This window comes from Lissotriton helveticus, chromosome 7, assembly GCF_964261635.1.
Source record: "Lissotriton helveticus chromosome 7, aLisHel1.1, whole genome shotgun sequence".
In the NCBI taxonomy this organism is placed as follows: domain Eukaryota; kingdom Metazoa; phylum Chordata; class Amphibia; order Caudata; family Salamandridae; genus Lissotriton; species Lissotriton helveticus.
In genome coordinates, this window is record NC_136068.1 from 303588438 (window position 1) to 303607941 (window position 19504).

The 19504-nt window shown below is 45.3% G+C and overlaps 1 protein-coding gene across 4 annotated transcripts in view; it reads left to right on the top strand.

Annotated features, from left to right (window-relative positions):
* The window catches only part of LPIN3 (lipin 3), a 343676-nt gene that overhangs the window by 77427 nt on the left and 246745 nt on the right, over positions 1 to 19504 (top strand). The window contains exon 1 of one of the 4 annotated variants that reach the window (XM_078652103.1): positions 16300 to 16534. The exons of the other annotated variants lie outside the window; for them this stretch is intronic. Coding sequence (XP_078508229.1) covers positions 16382 to 16534 — 153 coding nt within the window. The 5' untranslated portion in view covers positions 16300 to 16381. Of the gene's footprint in view, positions 1 to 16299; positions 16535 to 19504 lie in introns of those variants that run through there. 4 annotated transcript variants of the gene reach the window in all.

Below are 19504 nucleotides of genomic sequence, written 5' to 3' on the forward strand. Positions count from 1 at the left end.
CTTGGAACAGACCTGGAACTTACCCCAAGTGTGATGTGGGTGGTGAGCATGCTATTACGTGAATGCGCACAATGTAAGGATCCACGTGTGTGGAAGATTGCACGATCAAAGCGCTGTCAAGACAGGTCTGTAGAGAGGGGGAGGGAGCATGTGCATTGGTAATAGTACGGGGACACTTGTAATGGGGTGAACATATATTTAATAAAGGCTCGGCGCTTACCAAGTTCCGATTCTGAGCGCATGCATGAAAGCAGGCTACTTCCTTCTGTCGTCAATCACGACAAGGCCATACTTTTTCATATGGAGGGTGAGAGTATTCTCACTTTGGTGTCTAAAAGAAGACGTCAATGCATTAAAAAATGTGTGTTCGGGGAAAGCGTGATATAGAACCGTGCTGACAGCATTCAAGCACAGGGCGTGTGCCCGCTTACCTCTTTATGGAGATTGACCGATCTCATCTGCTGATCACACTCCACAGTCGGGGCTGAACGTAGACTTTTGGCGGGAAGGCAGGACGTTATAAATCCTGAGCAAGCATTGACCCCTTGTCATCGTACCAGAGCAGACAGACACACGCTGTCCTGCTACTTGGAAGGATTGCCACAGGCTGCAGTTGATTCATTCTCCATAAGAGGTAAGCGGGCACACGCCCTGTGCCTGAATGCTTTCAGCGCGAGCGCACATTTTTTTAATGCATTGACGTCTTCTTTTAGACGCCAAAGTGAGAATATTCTCACTCTCCATATGAAAAAAGTATGGCCTCGTCATGATTGAAGACAGAAGGAAGTAAGCGAAACAAAAGGAGATGATGGACGGAGCGTTTAAGCAAATCAAACACTCACCCCCAGTCAACTGATCTGGGTTCATTCCATCACCATTCTTCAGCTCACTCGGCCACCCCAGTTCAGACATGGCCATATGCAAATCAGTCTGACCCTGTGCCTCATGGGAACAGTCCAGCCCGAACTGCCAAGCCATGACAGAAGGAAGTAGCCTGCTTCCATGCATGCGCTCAGAATCGGAACTCGGTAAAGCTCTGAGCCTTTATTAAATATATGTTCACCCTGTTACAAGTGTCCCCGTACTATTACCAATACACATGCTCCCTCCCCCTCTCTACAGACCCGTCTTGACAGCGCTTTGATCGTGCCATCTTCCACACATGTGGATCCTTACATTGTGCGCATTCACGTAATAGCCTGCTCACCACCCACCTCACACTTGGGGTAAGTTCCAGGTCTGTTCCAAGTTGCAATACAATGTCATGCCTTCAACCCCCAATTTTTGAATGCTAATTACTCGTTTTTCTCACTTGTGTAGCTCCTGGCTGGAACCCATGTGAGTATCCCTTTCTTATCCTTTACACAGCGCCACACCCTCCACACGAGCCAGTCCATTACCCTTCAGGTACTATACAAACAAAACCTTAGTTCCACCACATAATACCAGTTGCTTAAAATGAGCCACATATTGACATTATCCCTCATCTTCTCATAGGTGTCTCTATGATCATAGGTCGAGAAGAGACCCTACACTGCACACAGGGTCGAAACGCCATCGACAAGTTGCATAAACAAACCATTGTTCACCAGCACTGATCACTGTATCTAGCGCTGTATACTGTGCACATATATGTAAATGGTTGTTTACATGAAGAATTGGAAACCTTGTATATATGTCACAAATTTTCTAGGTTCCGTTTTTCACTGGGACACCTTTCACTCAGAACTATATGTTCAAATGTATTACTTTGTACCAGTATTTCATTTCAAGGATTATATAAATATTTTTTATTCAAAAACAAATCGGAGGTGTATTTGCTTCCTTCTCTCTCCAATATCGCTATAACCCAATATATTGCCATTGTGCTCATATACATTGAGATTACTTCATTAAGTGTCCACAAGAGCCTTTGTCTTTTGATAATAAGTTTATTACCCTGGTTTCGCATGAGTAGGGTTCCCTTGTTCCTGTCCTACAGTAATGTAGATGACATTTTAGGTCTGACTGGACAGTGCTTTTGTCACATGGCAGATGATCAACAGAAAAGAGCTTGAAGAGAACTACTGAGAATGGGGTTTAGCGGAACCAGCAGGTGATTTGAGCCTAAGTACAAGATTGGAATGGGCCACATTTTTTTAAAGCCTACAGATGTTTGTTACATGGCATCTCACAGAATACCGTAGTAGACAAGGGTTTTGGTGTTGGTTACCCTGTGTGACAAACCATGGCTGTAGAAGGTTTGCTGTGTGAGATTTCTTCTTTCGCCCTTTTTAGGAGAGTTAGTATTATTACCCAACTGTAATTTTGTATGCCATCATAATTTTGACTGTGTGCCTGATGGTTGTCTTGTGGAAAAGCTTATGCTCAAAAGCTTAGGCCTAAGTTAGTCATGGGTAACAATCTACAGGTCCGATTCCTAGACGCCGCTAGCTGCCACATGCCTAAAGGTTTTTACTCTGCACAATACTATTTGTTTTAAAATCACTCGCTGCTCTTAATTTTCTGGTTGCCCCTACCTCACTGCAGGCAAATTCTTCCGTGGCCCCGGTCCGACTCAGCTTGTGCCGATTGTTCGGAGGGCTGAGCCGGGAGATTTGCACCACTTCCGGTGGATGCCGGAGTCAGCGCTCCAGTCTCTGGCGCCATCTCCACTACTTAGGGCACAGAGAGCGCGCACGCGCAGAGGACACGCGCAACGGGCGGCAAGCCCGTCTGCGCCCGTCCGCGCCTGGACCGGGCCCAGGGCCATATCCCCTGGCCCAAAGCACTCAGCCACGAGGATATGCTACTCTAGCATGGCCCTACTGCAACTTCGCCCATCTATAAGTTGTTCATGCACCCAGTTCATACTCGATGGACTGCTAAACTCTCAAATCAAATCCTGCACCCATTGTCACTTTAAAGTACACACTAACTTGAGAATAGAAACCACCGCCCCCCCTCGCATTAATAATAAAAAGCAATTAACATTGTAGTGGCTCTTTTCAACTCCCGGTCTCTGGGCAGGCAGAAAGAGGAGATAGCAGACCTAATTATTAATCATAAATTAGAAAGATGAGATAGCAGACCTAATTATTAATCATAAATTAGATCTTCTATTTGTCACTGAAACTTGGACCAATCCCTCTTCAGAGCCAGATCTGATAGTGGCTGTGCCAGAGGGCTATAGCTTCCTAAGACAGGATAGAGCCATCAAAATAGGAGGTGGGCTAGCCATAATCTATCGTAGTAATCTTACGACCTCTATATAAGCCAAGTCCCACTCACCACCTGTGAAACAATCTCTTTTTCAATTGCTCTGAACCCCTCCCAATGTCTAAAAGGTATCCTACTCTACCGACCACCGGGCAGTAGGACGCAATTTCTGACTACTTTCTATGACATAGTGGAGTCCTTAGCAACTGAAAACACCACTACGATCTTAGGGGATTTCAACTTCCCCTTAGAAAACTCTTTTGACAAAGACACCAAAACTCTACTATCCGATTTAAGTCATTGGGTCTCACTCAATTGGTCTCTGAGAGTACTCATGAGGCTGGTCACACCCTCGACGGTGTATTCTCCAACCTCAAAAACATCTCGCTAAAGATATTGTAGGTGAAGGAGTATCAAGAGGGATTTCAAATATTACTGCATGGTGGTCGGACCACCATGCGGTAATATTTGAAATCCCTCTTGATACTCCTTCACCTACAATCACCGCTACAAATGCCACTACCACGTTCAAGTCATGGAAAAATCTGGACAGCCAAAAGCTGCTGGAGCTCTTGTCTTCCTAACAACCTGAGGTCCCAGATGACCCTAACATAGCCCCTATAGCATACACAAACTGGCTCTCCAACCCCACGAACAAGCTAGTGCCCACCAAATCGCTATCTAAAAATCGAAGGGCTCCATCTGCCCCCTGGTTTACCAATTCCCTTAGAGACCAAAAGCAGAAATGCAGAAATCAGGAAAGATACTGGAGAAAGTCATACACTATTGAAGAAAAATTCTCTATAAAATTGAACTAACAAAATACAAAACTATGATTGTTCAAGAAAAAAGTTTATATTACTCCTCACAGATCGAACGTGCGAAAAACTCAAATAAACAACTCTTCCAAGTAGTAACAAAACTTTCACAACAAACATCGCAAAACATCCCTTTACCCTAGCAAGCACTCTGCAACACTTTAGCTGATCACTTCTACGATAAAGTGAACTACATTTACACCAACTTTTCGGGTCATAGAAATCAGTCCATCATACTCTCATCCACAGACAACCCTGAGCATAGCCTTGGGCAGTTTCAAAAGGTTAGTACACCCCAAGTTATCAACATCATGGCCGCTATTAAATCCGGCTCAGCCAATGATCCTTGCCCCCCTGCGGTCCTTGCCCCAGTTGCCGAAATCATAGCCCCCATACTGACAGAAATATACAACTCTGTTTCGCATTGGCATCTATCCGACTATTTGGAAAAATACTATCCTTAAACCCCTCCTAAAAAAAATCCCATTTGGATCGATCCTCAGGACACTAAAAACGACAGGCCTATCACCAGTCTGCCTTTTGCGGCCAAAGTGGCCGAAAAATTAATGAATACCCAAATCTCCCAGTATATTGAAGACGACCATCAACTGGATGATACCCAATTTGGTTTTCCCAAGAGCCATAGCACTGAGACTGCATTGATCAAGGCATCAGATGAAATAAGAACCATCCTTGACCAAGGAGGGACGACAGTTCTCATCCTGTTGGATCTATCGGCCGCATTTGACACGGTCGATCACAACATCTTGATCGACCGTGTCACTGCAATGGGCATCCAGGACAAAGCCAGAGACCTGCTGCTCTCCTTTCTCTCTAATCGTACCCAGACGGTCACATTGGGCAATTTCCACTCCGCCCAAATGACGTTACCGTGCGGTGTTCCTCAGGGCTCATCCCTAAGTCCGACGCTTTTTAATATATATGTATCTGACTTAGCTAGAGTCATCAAGTCACATAGGATGGGCCTAACATCGTACGCAGATGATACTCAGCTGGTTCTGGCTATTAAAAAACAATGGAGAAAGGATAGCAGCCAACTTCCAGCAAGGCATGTTGGCCATCAGTAACTGGATGGCCAACAATTGCCTCAAACTCAATTCGGATAAGACTGAGGTTATGATCTGTGGTAAGCTCTCTCCGAATTGGTCGAGCTCCTGGTGGCCCTCAGATCTCGGTCCTCCACCCAATCCTGTCCCCAAGGTTAGAAACCTGGGAGTTGTCTTTGACGATAGACTGACCGTCGCATCCCATGCAAATGCAATCGTCTCTGCCTCTTTCTACAAACTTAAAAAGATCCTTCCGTACCTCCCTCTTAACTCAGGAAGAACGTTGGTTAGTGCCTTTGTGATGTCTGCCCTGGACTATTGTAACGGACTCTTTGTCAACGCTCAACAAAAAGTCATTCAAAAACTGCAATCAGTGCAGAACGCCGCAGCCAGAATGCTGTCAGATACCCCGAAATTTAAACCCATTGCCAACTAAATCAAAAGCTACCATTGGCTCGGGGTGAGAAACCGAATAAAGTTCAAGGCACTGTGCATTGCCTATAAAGCCTCTCGTAACCTAGGACCACAATTTCTCCTAAACTCTTTAGCCTTTAATGCCCCCAACAGGCCACTTCGCTCTTCCAACGCATACCTGTTGGCAGTGCCAAGGACCAAAACTGCTTCTTGGGGCGATCAACGTTTTGTCGTCTCAACAGCAAAACTATGGAATTCCCTCCCCCTGGAGATCAGATCCTGCCAAACACTGGTGGCATTTAGAAGAAAAATAAAAACCTGGCTATTTAATCAATAACTTCCTTCTCCACTGTCACATCCGCAGCGCCGAGACGCCCCCGGGCATTTGCGCACTTTATAAGCTTCATAAATAAATAAATTAGTGCACTGGGAGAGATGTATAGGATTAACACAGTTCCATCCGCACCTAGCTAAAAAGTGGCTTCCTGTTTTGCAAAATGTATGCAGAACCTGAAGCCTGTAAGGGTATTTTCTTGACTTCTACTGTGTGCTCTCTTGTGTCTGGACAAAAGTGTACCTCTCTGAGCATTACATTGAAACTCAGAAAGCAGATTTAATGAGTAAAGTTCCAGTGTTTTTGCCAAATTTGCTGCAACTTTTTCTTTGCCGGAGAGCAAAGTATCCTATGGCACTTAAAATGGGAAATCACACTTTTGAGACCCCCCCCCCGACACACACTTTAAGTAGCATAGAAAGAATGCAAAGGGCCTTTGGCTAAGTTTAGAAAATAATGCCTTTGACTGCTGTTGAGCTAGTAAAATAAAGCATTTATTGGGGGTTTAATGGACCCCTCAGTGCTTTGGGCCCCAGTGCACCTCCACCTGCTGCACCAGTGGCAGATATTCTCCTGCCCCTATTTTTACCTCGGGCTTATTGGAGTTGCTTAAATGAAGGAGCCAGAGTGGATGGACTTTTGTTTTGAAAAGCTTTCTGCAGATTTGTCAAATGGCACCAAAGTTATTAGCAAAACCAGCATTGATAAAGCCTCTGAGATATTTTGGCCATGCCAATAGTTTTAGCAATATGTTATTGTGGAATTCTTGAAGTCCAATCTCAACAAGCATTAGCCATGCTACCTGGTCTCGCCTGTGTGTGAGCTATTATTGGTTTTGGCAATAGGGTGGGTAACGGAGTGGGTGTCTGTGGATAAATCGGTGGGGCTGCAATGATTGGATAACGGAACAGTAAATAAAAAAAGAAAAAGTAAACAGCAAGTATGTAGAGACTTCTCACTCTCGCACCACCAGCCGTATATGTAGGGTAGGCTCAGTATTGAGAGATCGCAAGATCTCGCCAGATAATCCACAGCAGGCTACCGACGGAGAACGTGCGTCATTTGGCTTGCACTAACCTGCTGGCAGTGTGAAGCCAAAACATTAATTTTAGGAAACTGCTCCCCCTCACCCCCGTGGAAACCCCTGATGCAAAGCATAGAAGCCCCTGATGCAAAGCATACATTTTTTCTTCCTCACACCAATAAATCTTCTGCTGCAGTGAAAACCACATGACTGGACGCTACGAGTGAAGGTGGGTAAATAGAAGGTAGCCGCCCACCCTGGAAAAATCCTGTACTTACCAACTCTGGAATCAATGACACTGAAATCAAGCAAAAGCGCGCCGCTTTGTCCAGAGCTATCGCTAACCCTCAGCAAATATAAATAAAGAATATACATGTTCACAATGTGGGAATCTCTTAGTTCGTCATCACGGTTTCTCTTTGACAAAGACGTGTTCAGGAATGCGGGCATCCATTCAAAACAATAAAATACCAGACAGTGGAATAAGCGACCCTGATGTTTATTGTTGTCATTGTTCATTAGAGCCATATTTACTTATCTTTAAAGTGTGCATGTCCAATGGCAGATGAAGTGCGCACCACAGAATGCGCCCGGAAAGTAAAAGCAGCACACATGATTCGGAGCCCACAGACTCATTCCTAAAAAAAAAAGTGAAAGCGATCTCGCTAATTTGTAACATGATCCACAACAGATGGCACCCTGCGTGCCGCAGCTAGCTCCTGACAGCTGGATGCCGTGGGAGTAAACATTTACAGAAAAGGTGGGACATGCACCCGCCTTTGGACAATTGTGTGCTTTCATTTTTGAAAGCCACACGCAAAGGTCAATAGATTGTGTGGAAGTTGAAAAACCACATTCCCGAGTTATGAGAAAGTCTGGAGTCATTCCAAGAGGTCTCCCCATAGAGCAGCGCATGTGCGCTGTGCTAGGCTCGACCTAAACATGTGGAACTGAAACAAGGAGTGACACTTTGCTCCTCTGCAGAGTCTGTGACAGTACTGGAGCACAGATGGTGTTACATGCCAGAAGGTGTAGTTATGCACTTCTCTGCAAGAAAGCTGATAGCCTGACCTCCTACACTCTGACACTCTGCAGGTCCTGGGGCTCTTCCTGACACAGCATCCCTTTACAAGTGGAGCTGCAATAATTGTGTTCCTGCGAAGTTAATCTAAAGTCGTACAGGTGCTTTGCTTATTGGTGAAACCGATTTAAATTTCCTCCGCTTCTGTGGGAGTGAGGTTGTGCGGGGTGAGGAGGGCAATACTGACAAGCAAGGTCATCTGGTTCCCTTGCCAGTGCACATCCAGGAGCTGACAATTTCAGGTTTTATTCCTGTTCCTGCCGAGTGGGACTAGGGGAGAAAAAATAAATTCCAGCCTCCACACTTGCTGTGGGCCTCGGGGGATGAGGCCCCCTGGGCCATTCTATATGACTAGTGGAGGGAGGGACACAGACACCCTCTCCTTTAATGAATGCCAATGCCTTTTTGTTTTGGTAGGCCTGTAGAGGGAGACGATTGGGGGGAGTCTGAAGACCCTTATGCTTTCAATCAATCAGGGAGATTATAAGCGCGCTACTCACCCGTGAGGGTCTCGAGGTGCCCGGGGGGGTGGGTCCGCAGATGATCCAGAGCTCAACTGGTATGAGCAACTAGCGGATACCAGTGGGTTAGGCACCTCATCAACATTGCTGAGGAGGAAGGAGCCTTGTTTGCATTGGCTGTGTGGAGGGTGGCTGAGGTCCTGGACCATCAGTTGGCCTCAGACAAACGTCTTGACAAGTGCTTGAGCCGGAAACTCCCCCCTCTGAACTCTTACTCCCTTTCTGATGTCGTTCTCAGAGCCTGGTGCAAGCCCTGCACTGGGACTCAAAGGTCTCAAGCGCAGCTGAAGCGGACCGTGGTGAAAATCAAAACCGGCTGGGTCTGAAAAAACACCACCTCGGAAACATGATCCCTCACTACACGCCTCCAAGAGATAAGAATTTGCTTCATGACAGCAGTGAAGCTGACGACCCAGTCCGGATGGGCTGTCAAAAAGGGAGAAAGGGCAGTGACCAAAAAGCATAATTTTCAGTGGTAAGCCAGCGCTTAGCATAAACGCTGATGCAACCCAATTAAATGATGGGCTGGTCTTCATGTTCCCTTCTGAAATCTCCTCTCTCACAATATGTCTCGGCGAGCGTGCAGCGCATGTGCACTGCAACGCTATGCGAGACCTCAAAAACGAAAAGAACGAAGTCAACAGCTAACCAGCATTGTATTTGGCTAGACCATTTTAAATACTGGTGTCTCACAGAAGTGATGCAAGGATGACGGGTTAAAGTGAGGTTTTACTTTGGTATGGTGATCTTAGCTTACGTTAATACAAACCCTAGAAAATCACAGAGAAAACAGTTAAAGTAAAGTTATACTAAGGCGCTAAAAAAAATTGAAAACTTATGTTTAAAATGCAAAAAATACACAGAAAATGTAGTTATAGTTCAGTGAGACAGTTATAACTTGTGCTTTCACCATGAATGACAGGGAAAGTATACATCCACAAAAAAACAAGTGACGAAACGTATTTAATTCACAAACAAATAAATATGCAAAATTCATAGCTTTTATGGGAAGCCGGAGGAATTTCAAAATGTTTTTCTATTTAAAAGACTAAGTAGTATACTACACTTTAATATATAATTTTTAAGAACGAGTCCTGTGACCCTATCCAAAGGTCAGCTCTGACTCGAAGACCCCACACATGAACCGAGCTATGAAGATATTTGGCTTGAACATCGTTCAAAAAAATATCACGTTAAAATACGATAAGGTGTATACAAATTTTAAGTAATGCTTTGCATGCAGAAGCATTTCCCGTTTGTTCGTCTGATTAAATCTCTGGATTGAAAATATTTTTTAAGTGAGAGCTTTTAACCATGTACGTTCTCGTGACAATACTATTTAGGTAATAAGAGGCAAGTCACTTTTCATGTGTTCCATATAAGAAGCCTACATTATTATAGATGGAGCTACATTATACGCTATTAACCTTTTAAGTCCATTTGTTGGCCAATGGCCCACACCTGCACTAACTCTCCAGTGCAAGTGTCTGCCTTTGACCTACCCTGGTGAAGTATCAAAAGGCCCCTCTGGTGCCCGCATCAGAGGGAGTATTTCAATTTGTTTTAACGTCGGGTGTAAAGGCTCGCTGATGTCATTCTAGTAAAGTGAAAGTAAAACGAGCTGATGGGCTCATTTGACTTTCACTGTATCAGTGCCTGGGGCATATCTCAGCGCCCTGAGCACTGATTGCTTTGGGAGAGGAATCATTGGAAAGGGGCGAAGCTCCCCTTTCCAATGGTAGTTCCCTCCCAGTGGAGCCCTGCTTGGGGGATTGCCACAGGAGGGAGATTCCCAAGCAGGGATCTACCCATTAGGCAGTGGGGATGGGGCAAGGGCTTGTGCTCCACCCTGAATATTGAAGTATTTTGGTCTTTCTGCCCCCTCGGAGGCGGATGGGGTTAATTACCCCCTATCTGCATCCCCGGAGGGGGCCCAGAATGCCAGCTAGATACCAGGCAAACTTTTTTCTATCTAGGGGTGGGAGCTATCCACCATGTGCAGGGCTATGCCCCCACCCCATTTAAATGGGGGCATTAGTCTTGCTGCCCCCCCCCCCCCCTCGGGTCGATAGGGGTTAGTACCTCCGATCGGCCCCCAGAAAGGGGACAGAAAGCCTACTAGATGCCGGGGAAAGAACATATTTTGTTTTATAGAGTTTGGGGATGCTCACCATGGGCATGGCCATGTCCCCGCTCCATTTAAATGGGGCATCGGTCTTTTTACCCATCCTGGGGGGCGGATGGGTGTAATTACCCCCTATCTGCCCCCCAGGAGAGCAGACATTCCACTAGACGCCAGGGAAAGCATTTCTTTGTAAAATTGAATATAGGGGTGGGAGTTTCCCCTCCAAATGCATAGTCGTTCCCCCGACCCATTTAAATGGGGCATCATTCTGCCGCTGCAGAGTGGATGCGGGTAATTACCCCAATATTCCCCCGTGGAGGGGGCCAGAAAGGCCACTAAGTGCCTGGGATTTTAAATTTAGGGGTGGGGCCTGCTACAATGGGCATGCCCCCCACTCCATCTAAATGCGGAATCAGTTTTTCTGCCCTGGGGGGGCAGAAGGGGGTATTTACCCCTGATCTGCCGCACCCCCTGGAAGGGGAGCAGGAAGCCAACTAGATGAAATTAAATTAAATGAAATGAAAAGGGGATTTATAAAGCGCGGCTGATGCCCGAGAGCGTCCAAGCGCTAAGTAGAAGACATAGTACTCTGAGGGAGGTGGGTAGTTAATTTCCAAAGAGGAAGGTTTTTAGCTCTTTGCGGAAGGACAAGAGGATCCGGTTGGCTCTTAGTGAGGGGGGAAGGGAATTCCAGAGTTTGGCGGCATTGAGCGTAAACGATCTGCCTCCTGCCCTGGATCTTTTTATGCGGGGAACTGCAGCAAGATATGCATTCGTTGAACGAAGCTGTTTGCCGAGGCAGTAGGGAGTAAGAAGAGAATAGTTGATCTCAGGGCCAACTCTATAGAAGGCCTGGTGGGAAATACAGAGGGCCTTAAATTTTATTCTTTCCCAGGGAGCCAGTGGAGTGATCGAATCCCAGCTTTGGCCGATTCTCTGCGAGGTATTTGGAGTAGGGTACGAGCTGCGCAATTCTGGGTCCGCTGAAGCTTTTGTAATACATATTCAGGGGCTCCCAGATAAAGGGGGTTGTTGAAGTCAAGCCGGGACTGAATGAGGCCCTGAATGACAATTAGTTTAGCTTCAAACGGCAAGATCGGTAGGATCTTTTTTAGCATCCGAATAAGCCCGAAGCAGATTGCTGATGTTTTTCTTGCCTGAGTATTGAGGGTAAGAGATTTATCGAGCCAGACTCCTAGGCTTTTGATGTCCTCCTTCGGAGGTGGGGCTGGGCCTAAACTGGAGGGCCATAGCTGGTCGATGGTGGTAAGAGAGGGAGGACCGAGAAGCATGATCTCTGTTTTTTAGTTTTAAAGAGGGTGCTGTCATCCATCTTCTTACCTCTTCCATACAGGCGGACAAATTGACTTGTGGGTGCCCGCTGTTCTTCTGTGCTAGAGAGACCACGAGCTGAGTGTCGTCCGCATACGAGACGATCTTAATGCCATATCTGCGAACTACCTCAGCCAGCGGTCTCATGTATACATTGAACAGCGTAGGGCTTAAAGAGGAGCCCTGCGGTACCCCGCAACTAAGCGGTCTACTGGTGGAACAGGAGTCACCGTCGAAAACCTGGAGAGTTCTTCCACTCAAGAAAGATCCTAACCAGGCAAGAACATCTCCGGAGACTCCCAGACCTGACAGTCGATGTAGCAGAGTTTTGTGGCACACCGTGTCAAACGCAGCGCTGAGATCGAGGAGGACCACTGCCACTGATGCCAGGGAAGCTTTTTTAAAAACCAATAGGGTGCGGGCTGCCCACCATGGGCATGCCTCCAGCCCAAAACAGATCAGACACATTCTGCCCCCCTCAGGGTCACATGGGGGTGATAACCCCCAATCTGTCCACCCCCCCCCCCGGGCAATTAAACATCCAATATTTTTTTTTTCCCCACCCTACAAACAAAGCGGGCTGCATTAAAGCCTCCCTGGTGGCGATTACCTGTAATCTGCCCCCGATTGTCAGAAAGCCCACTAGAAACTGCATTTATGCAATATTTATGCAATATTTTTAAGGGGGAAGCCGCCCCCCTGGGCATTGGCCCATCCTCCTCCCCTTCAAGGGGGGCCAATAAAGTTGCTGCCCCTCTTGGTGGTAAGTCAGATTTTATCAGGTCAACTATTTTTAGGACCTACTAGTCTGTTAACTTGAACTGGAAATGAACAGGTGTTCTGTTCATTCAGAAGTGAATGAACAATGAAGATCCCTTTTAAATCTTCTTATGACACATTTGCAGTCTGTTCAAGGAGACGTCATATGTCAGTTTGTTTCTTTACTGATTGCTGCCTATCGTGGTAAATTGTGTTTCTTTTCTTTTACTATTGTTAGAGAATTTTGTAAAGTGAGCTGTCCTAATGGTTGTGAAGGCTGTAGGATGTCAGTTTTTTTTAATACACAACATTTAAATCGCTTTTAAATTAATAGTATAAATATATCAAAATATATCAGGAATTACGAAAGCAATTTTTTTTGTAATTCAGAAGTGTAAAGCAAACCAAGATTTAAATAGGAGCAACAAAAATCGGAGCTCTTTACTTGTTGATGTGCAAATAAATATTTGCAGAAAGTCGATTTACAAACGTTGTTTGTACAGTTTTATCAGTTAAACCATATGTCCCTGGGAAATCTTGTAGCCATTTCAATGGAAATGGTGCTGATTGCAAATGGCAGTTTGCTACCAGTTCATGCTTTAGTTATCTATTTATTAAAAGTGATCGTTTTTAAGCATGTTTTGAGAAACGTTCCTACCCCTACCCTGATGGCAATGCTGTTAATGAACTAGGAGGCAAGTCAGGGGTCATGTGTATCCTGTAAGTGGCTAGACTTGCATTATATATTGAACAAAAGTTTAGTCTACTGAATCAAACTTAAGAGTTTTTGTACAGCATATATGCTAACCTCACATATTTGCAGGTGGTCTCATATGTGATGGTGAAGAACATGGCTTAGGGAATACATTTTTTTGCCCAGGATCACATAATTTTAAAACAGTTTATGGGTCAAGAGCATTACAGTTAGGTCGGGTAGATTATTTGAGTCATTGGACCTGTAGGTCTGGTAAAAGGTTGATTTTTCAAGGCCTAATAAGGTATTCAAACTGCAATACCCAGACAGTTCTAAAAACTATATATCCAGATCAAGGGCTTCAATTGACCTTGGTTTGCTCTGTTCCTTTTGCAGGCACTAGGCCCAGCCACACAAGTGGCACAGCATTTTTATCGCCACATACGGGAGTAATGCTGGGTGGTAGGAATTTTGGGGATTCCTGTTGATTAAAATTTCCATTGCGACAATGTAAGGAAAATGCATGATTTCTGGGAAAGTTTGAGGTTTGAAGAGCATTGTGGGTACGGAAACCTCATAAGACCCACACAAAGCACACCATGCTGGAATCCCCTGATTGTCTAGTTTTCAAAAATGTCTGTGGTTTGTACGTTTGCAGGTGTGGCGCCACGGTATGGGCCCAAATACCACAGCTATTCATATTGCTTTTCAATCAACCTAGCACTTTAGGGCCTTGTGTGTTGTGGCCCACCCACACAATTAGGTACAGTTCTTATTGGGGTCATGCGGGAACTCCGGGTAGGAAGGAATTTTGTGGCTCCCCGCAGATTCCAGAAATTTCCGTCACAGAATTGTAAGGAAAATGTGTTTTTTACCAAAGTTGGCTGTTTGTAAGGGCTTCTGGGTAAACTTAGCCAGTGAGAGCCATGCAAGTCATTCACCCCTGGACTCCCCTAGCTGTCTAGTTTTCAGAATTGTGCAGGTTTCATGGTTTCCTAAGGTGCGACTGAGCTAGGTTCCAAAATCCACAGCTACCCACTTTGCAAAAAAAGGTCAGTTCTGAGTGGAAAAATGTGATGCATCCATGTTGCATTTTGGGCAGTTTCCCAAAGATTCCAAAACTTTACATCACATAAATGTGAGGAAAATGTGTTATGGTTTTTTTTGTGTATAAGTTTGAGGTTTGCAGGGTTGCAAGGGATTCAGGTTTTTGTTTAACCCCGGTGTGAGCTACACGAGTCACCTGACCCTGGATTCCCCCAGGTGTCTAGTTTTAAAAAATGTGCACGTTTTCTAGGTTTCCCTAGGTGCCAGCTAAGCTAGTCCCAAAATCCACAGCTACCAACTGGGCAAAAAAAAGTATTTTCGTATGGGGGGGGGGGCATAGGGGTGAAGGGAATGTGTCGCAAAACATACAGTTTGTATGGATCCACAAAGAGACCAAAGAGCGTGTACCTTTGAAAACAGTTCTGACGAGAAGGGCGGAAACACTTCAGTAGTGGATGGGTTAAATATTGGTTTCTGATGCCACCAACCGGTATATCAAGTTCTTAGGGAGTAAGTGATGAGACTTTAATGTCCACGTTTACTAGAAAAACTACAGAAGTAACGTTTCCTGTTTTCAGTAAAACCCTGTGGCTCTAATGAATAATGCAACTTTTGCACACGGCGAAATATGTTTGTAGAGCTTGCAATTGAATGATGGCCAGCTAAATGCTGCCATTGTCTTTATTTCCTCAATTATAAATGCTGAGGCAGTCCACCAGGATGCAAATCTGTGTCCTTGTGACTACACAAAGACATTTGCAGTTGACTTGCTTATCTAGTAAGGTACACATCAAAGACTCCGTCAGATGTTGACTGCCATGCTAAGTTTATATGTTAGTGTGGAGTTGCACGTTTGTTTTAGGTCTGGATTTGGTCTGGTCTGACAGGGAAGTTATCTTCTGACCTATTACTATCAGTTCTTTAAAATATAGAGTGGACTTTGGTTCAGCCCAGTGAAGCATCTCTCTCTCTTACTTCATGTAACATGTTCTTAGCAGTTTGGTGCGTCATTCCGACTGGGTTTCTTGATTTCCAATGCATGAACGACTATTTTGTTTCTCAAACGTTCACATAGTTACCATGCACATTCATTAGGTTGCAATGTATGCCGAATGCACTCCCTTTTCACATTTTTAGATAACGTAGAAGGTCCTCAATATTTTGACTTCCGTGGATTTCATTTACACTGCTAAATAAGCACTGGCAACGTCTATAGATCTGGCTTTCATTTGGCCAGACGGGCATGTATAGAAACTTTTTGGACATTAAAGCCAGACTTATTGGTTTTGCCAGTGCTCGTTTAGCTCATTGTCTACAAAGCGCACTTGTTTACGAGCTCCCTCTCTGCATCTTGGCAGGGTGGCATCCACCCCCTTCACACAGCAGCTGCTACTTTAACCTTTGTCACAGATCCGTACAAGGGAGTACGAGAAACGAAAGCCATCACTGGCACAGGAATGTCCTATCGTGTGGGTAGGAGTACAGCCAGTGCCTCTTTCGTGGGCCAAGGGATACATTCTGCACTTTTTATTGGGTAGACAGACAGTTGTGTAGGAGAGAAGGGACTGACAGACGACTACGCAGAGGAAAGTTTGGAGTGAAATCATTAGAGGATTGAGAAGGGGGGGCTGGAGGTTAGGACAAACTTTGCAAGGATAAACGTAGTAGTAGGTGTGGGTATTTAGGGGAGGGGGCGGAAAGGGTAGGAGGCGCGTCTGTTAATGACCAGTTACTTTTTGCTAACACAGGCCTGTTTGAGAACTCCCGGCTCAGCAGGTTGGCTCAGTGTGTGCTCTGCCGCCAGCTGACGGAGTCAGTGAAGCTTCTGGACACAGGGCTTTCATCGCTGGCGCACTGTCGCGGCGCTGCTAGAGCACTGGGCGGCATTTGAGGATTTACATTGCATTGATTTAGTCAGTTCTCCTCTGCTGGAGGGGCCGAGTTACCGTCAAGAACATGGGGCCCGGATGGATGGCTCCGGGATGCAGGCTTCTGTCGGGGAGACCCCTGTCGTGGTGCGTGACCGGAAGGAGGTGACCGGCAAGGAGGGCCGTCGCACGACCCGTTTCCGTGGCTACACTAGAGGGTCGAGCAGCGTTCGCCTGTCCCCTTCCTTCTGGGTAAGGTCATTCTTCCCCCTTCGTTCCTTGGCAGAGCCTTCCCAATTCCCTTCAGCAGTGCTTTAAATTAAAAAATAGTAGTGTAGGTACCCTCTACCAGAGTACTTGCTAGTTTCTGAGAAGTGCCAGTACTCTCCAATTAAAGGTATTACGTCACTCTTTTGTGTGTGTGTGTGTATATATATATATATATATATATATATATATATATATATATATATATATATATAATAATGTATAATTATAATAATTGTGCAGCAGTTGGGTGGTTCGCCACTATGCTAATTGGCTCAACAGGTGGGCAGGTGGCGAGAATGCGGCCTGCCCTTTGATCGCCCGTAAGATAACCCACCATCATTACATATGTTGTATGTAATAAACCTGCAGCAAATTTTTCCCAAACTTAACACTTTTGTCTGTGTGTTATTTGCGGGTTTGGGCATCACGGGGGCGGGGGGTTCTGTGGCCCTGATGTGACTATGCCTCTCTCTCAAATTAAAATGTTCCGGTACTAAGTACCGGACAGTACCGGACAATTTAAAGCACTGCCCCTTCAGTAATGACTCTGCTCACCAATGCTCCTCACTGGCGGCAGCGTTAGCGTCTACACGTTACATTAGTACATATTACATTAGGAGTTATACAACTTCCACAAGATACGATGGAGCAAAACACGTGACCCTCCACACAGCCTTGCTTGCAACGAGGAGTTAAAGGCTCTGCAGTGAGATGTCTTCACAGGTGGCCTCGTCGGCCATCTCCAATTGGGCTTTCAGTCCCATGCACACCATCTCTCTGGAGATGACCCTGGTCTGTGGTTCCAGCAAAGTGCGCCTTCCCTTAGCAGGCCCTGTTTATAAACTTGTGTAGTGCTTAATCCGGTAATTGTAATTGCTTTTATATAGCGCTTACTACTCCTGATGAGACGCGACACGCCTTTTCTTCAAATGGCACGCTACTCCGGAACCCATAAAGGATTAGTGGTGAATTAGTATAGTGACATATGAAAGCTATTTGAGTGGTGGATATTAGTCAGTTATTTGGATTGAGAAGGATAGTAGAGGGATACTTGATCCTCTGAGGTCTCTGGTTCAGCCTGCGAGCTGCTTCCAGCAGTTCTCTGCTTCGGGCGACTGCAGCACTGGGGAGGCTTGAGGTGTATCCCCTACTTTTTTTTTTAATTTTAGAAAACAGTTCCCGTACTTTTTGTGAAAGGATAACCACCCCGGGACGGTTAATTCTGACAGTTGAAATGCATCAGCTGAACTGGAAGGCAGAGAGTCTCCTGTGCTGTGAAACCGAGGGCGAGACAGGCAGCTAAACAAGCCTTCCTGCCAGGTTACAGCTGCCTAAATGAAATGTACATGTGCGCAATTGGTTAATCTACAAATGGAAGGTTGAAGCTTCCTGATGACACAGATGTATTCTTTTCGAGTGGTATTGGAAGCTGTGAAGTGTGTGCCTTTAAGACAGTTAAAATGTTTGCTGATGACACAGATTTATTCTTTCTACACGGTATTGTAAGGGAGCTACCTGCTAAGCTATGAAGTGTGTGCTTTTCAAAGACAGTTATAAAATAATGTTTACCTTGCGTACAGTCTTGGTATTACTACAATCTATATTTTGAAAGCCTTTTGTAGCAGCCTGCCGTGTACTGTGTGTAATGCAAGTTTTAAATAATGACATACATGTTCACAGTGCTTTCTGTCACAGACTGGGACCTTGTAGCACTAAACATATACAAGTCGGTATTCTCAACTACACCAACCAGGATTCAATTCTGTGTCTCTTTAGTGCAGTGCATTAACTAATAGAGGTTTCATAATGTGCAATAGTGTATTTCCCACTGATTAACATACCTTGCATTCAATTTTCATTTAAGCTCTGCAGATGAGGCCACCTACTGTACATTTACATCGGGTGATAAAGAGAACATGTGGATCCTTAATCATCAATCAATCAGAGTTTTGTAAAGCGCACTACTCGCCTGTTAGGGTCTCAAGACACTTGGGGGGTGGGGGGCAGCTCCATTGGGGCTATTCGAAGCGCTAGGTCTTGAGGTCTTTCCTAAATTGGTGCAGTATCGGTCTTTGCCGAGGGGGAGGGGGAGCTCGTTTCATGTCTTGGTCTCGGGGTACGAGAAGGACCTTCCACCTGCTCTTTTCCTGTAGAAGAGTGGGACGGTGGCTAGGGAGAGGTCGGCTGAGCGGAGCTTTCGCTTTGGTGCGTGGAAGGAGAAGCTTTTGTTGAGGTATTGAGGTCCAATGTTGTGGAGGCAATTTACTCAGAAGAGGGGATTCTCTACCTATATAATTCTATATGTGCATAAAGTCACAAGTATTACTAACAAAACCAGAGCATAGTAGGGCAACCACAGCAAGAATACGAGTATCAAAAGACTTTTATTTAAATTAGATAAAAAATGCACATAAACCTAATTTCAATATATCTGTCCAAGCACATCCCATCCCATATACTTGCGTTCTCTCACGCCTCACCAAATCAGACATTCATTCAAGTACAGTCACAATGTACATTGATGTAGACCCCCCATAGGGCTCCAAGGTAGTACATGAGGCCAACCAAAAAATATAAATGTGCCTCGATATTTGAAAATCAAATCCAATTAAACAAATCAGTGCCAATCAATGACAATCTAGTGATAAAAACAGACACATTTTCCTAAGTAGTTGTTGAATAACACATGAGGGGATTTTTTCTATTACCGCAAATTCCAACTAGTGGAATCCAGCGTTGACGCGCGTTTCGGTGTTGAACCCCAATGTGGGCGTCACCTTCTTCAGGGCGCAAGAATCACCTAGACAAATAACAGTGGGATGTGCCTTAATGGCAGCAAAATGCTCACTGGGATACAAGGGAGGCCGGTCCGAGGAAACAATTGCTACGAGTTGGAATGCAGACTTCTGTTATCAGCTCTTGAATGGGGACCAATACGGTGGAGTGACGGGT